Source organism: Somniosus microcephalus, unplaced genomic scaffold, assembly GCF_052327205.1.
Source record: "Somniosus microcephalus isolate GS21.2 unplaced genomic scaffold, FLI_Smic_1.0 unresolved_chr7, whole genome shotgun sequence".
NCBI lineage: Eukaryota > Metazoa > Chordata > Chondrichthyes > Squaliformes > Somniosidae > Somniosus > Somniosus microcephalus.
Genome location: NW_028225185.1, coordinates 8,890,288 through 8,891,868, shown reverse-complemented (window position 1 = coordinate 8,891,868; position 1,581 = coordinate 8,890,288). Strand labels below are relative to the sequence as shown.

At 58.1% G+C, this 1,581-nt stretch overlaps 1 protein-coding gene across 1 annotated transcript in view; it reads right to left on the bottom strand.

Moving 5' to 3' along the window:
* Positions 1-1,350: 1,350 nt before the first annotated feature.
* Positions 1,351-1,581, bottom strand: part of LOC147086454 (millepora cytotoxin-1-like) — a 14,241-nt gene continuing 14,010 nt past the window's right edge. Inside the window, exon 4 of the mRNA XM_085978353.1 lies at positions 1,351-1,453. Coding sequence (XP_085834479.1) covers positions 1,393-1,453 — 61 coding nt within the window. The 3' untranslated portion in view covers positions 1,351-1,392. The remainder of the gene's footprint in view (positions 1,454-1,581) is intronic.

Genomic DNA, 1,581 nt, shown 5'->3' with positions numbered 1-1,581 from the left:
GTACTGCCCCTGCGACAGTGCGGCGCTCCCTCAGTACTGCCCCTCCGACAGTGCGGCGCTCCCTCAGTACTGCCCCTCCGACAGTGCGGCACTCCCTCAGTACTGCCCCTCCGACAGTGAGGCACTCCCTCAGTACCGCCCCTCCGACAGTGCGGTGCTCCCTCAGCACCGCCTCTCCGACAGAGCGGCACTCCCTCAGTACCACCTCTCCGAAAGTGCAGCGCTCCCTCAGTACTGCCCATCCGACAGTTCGGTGCTCCCTCAGTACCGCCCCTCCGACAGTGCGGCGCTCCCTCAGTACTGCCCCTCCGACAGTGCGGCACTCCCTCAGCATTGCCTCTCCGACAGTGTGGCACTCCCTCAGTACTGCCCCTCCAACAATGCGGCGCTCCCTCAGTATTGCCCCTCCGACAGTGCGGCGCTCTCTCAGTACTGCCCCTCCGACAGTGCGGCGCTCCCTCAGTACTGCCCCTCCGACAGCGCAGTGCTCCCTCAGTACTACCCCTCCGACAGTGCGGCACTCCCTCCGTACTGCCCCTCCGCCACTGCGGCACTCCCTCAGTACTGCCCCTCTGACAGTGTGGCGCTCCCTCAGTACTGCCCCTCTGACAGCGTGCTGCTCCCTCAGTACCGCCCCTCCGCCAGTGCGGCACTCCCTCAGTACCGCCCCTCCGCCAGTGCGGCACTCCCTCAGCATTGCCCCTCCGACAGCGCGGTGCTCCCTCAGTACCACCCCTCCCACAGTGCGGCGCCTATATTTGTTTCCCCCTGGCTGGAGAGTCTAGAACCAGGGGTCACAGTCTCAGGATAAGGGGTCGGCCATTGAGGACTGAGATGAGGAGGAATTTCTTCACTCAGAGGGTGGTGAATTTTTGGAATTCTCTGCCCCAGAGGGCTGTGGAGGCTCAGTCGTTGAGTATATTCAAGGCTGAGATCGATAGATTTTTGGAGTCTAGGGGGGATCAAGGGATATGGGGATTGGGCGGGAAAGTGGATTTGGGATCGAAGATCAGCCACGATCTTATTGGTTGGTGGAGCAGGCTCGAGAGGCCGAATGGCCTCCTCCTATTTGTATAGAAGCCCATCATTCCCTCAGTACACCCAGGAACTCTGAATTCTTTCCCAGAACCACCAACTCTAACTGCCTCACCTCCAACCTTCAACAGTCCCCCTAAAAGCCCACCTATCGCGACCCTTCCTTCAGTCTCCAGCCTACCCGGCTGCTCCCTACCCTTGTTTGGTGTCACACTCTCCAATCTGGGAAGTGCTCTTCCATGTTCAGAGTGGATAAAAGTGCCAGAAGTTCATCGGAGAGCAAAAACCAAAAACAAGACTCGTGAGGCCAAAGGACTCTCTTTTATTGAAATCTTCCGCATCACAGTGAAGCGCCAATCAGTCAATGGGCACCGTAAGGGGGAACTTCTTGCAATATCGATACTGCCATCGACGCTGTCTGTAAGAGAAGGCAAACCAGTCAGGGGTACAGTAGCATAGTGGTTATGTTACTGGACTAATAACCAAGTTCATGGTCTACACAGCAGTAGTGATACCCGCCCTGCTGTATGCCTCAGAGACATGGAC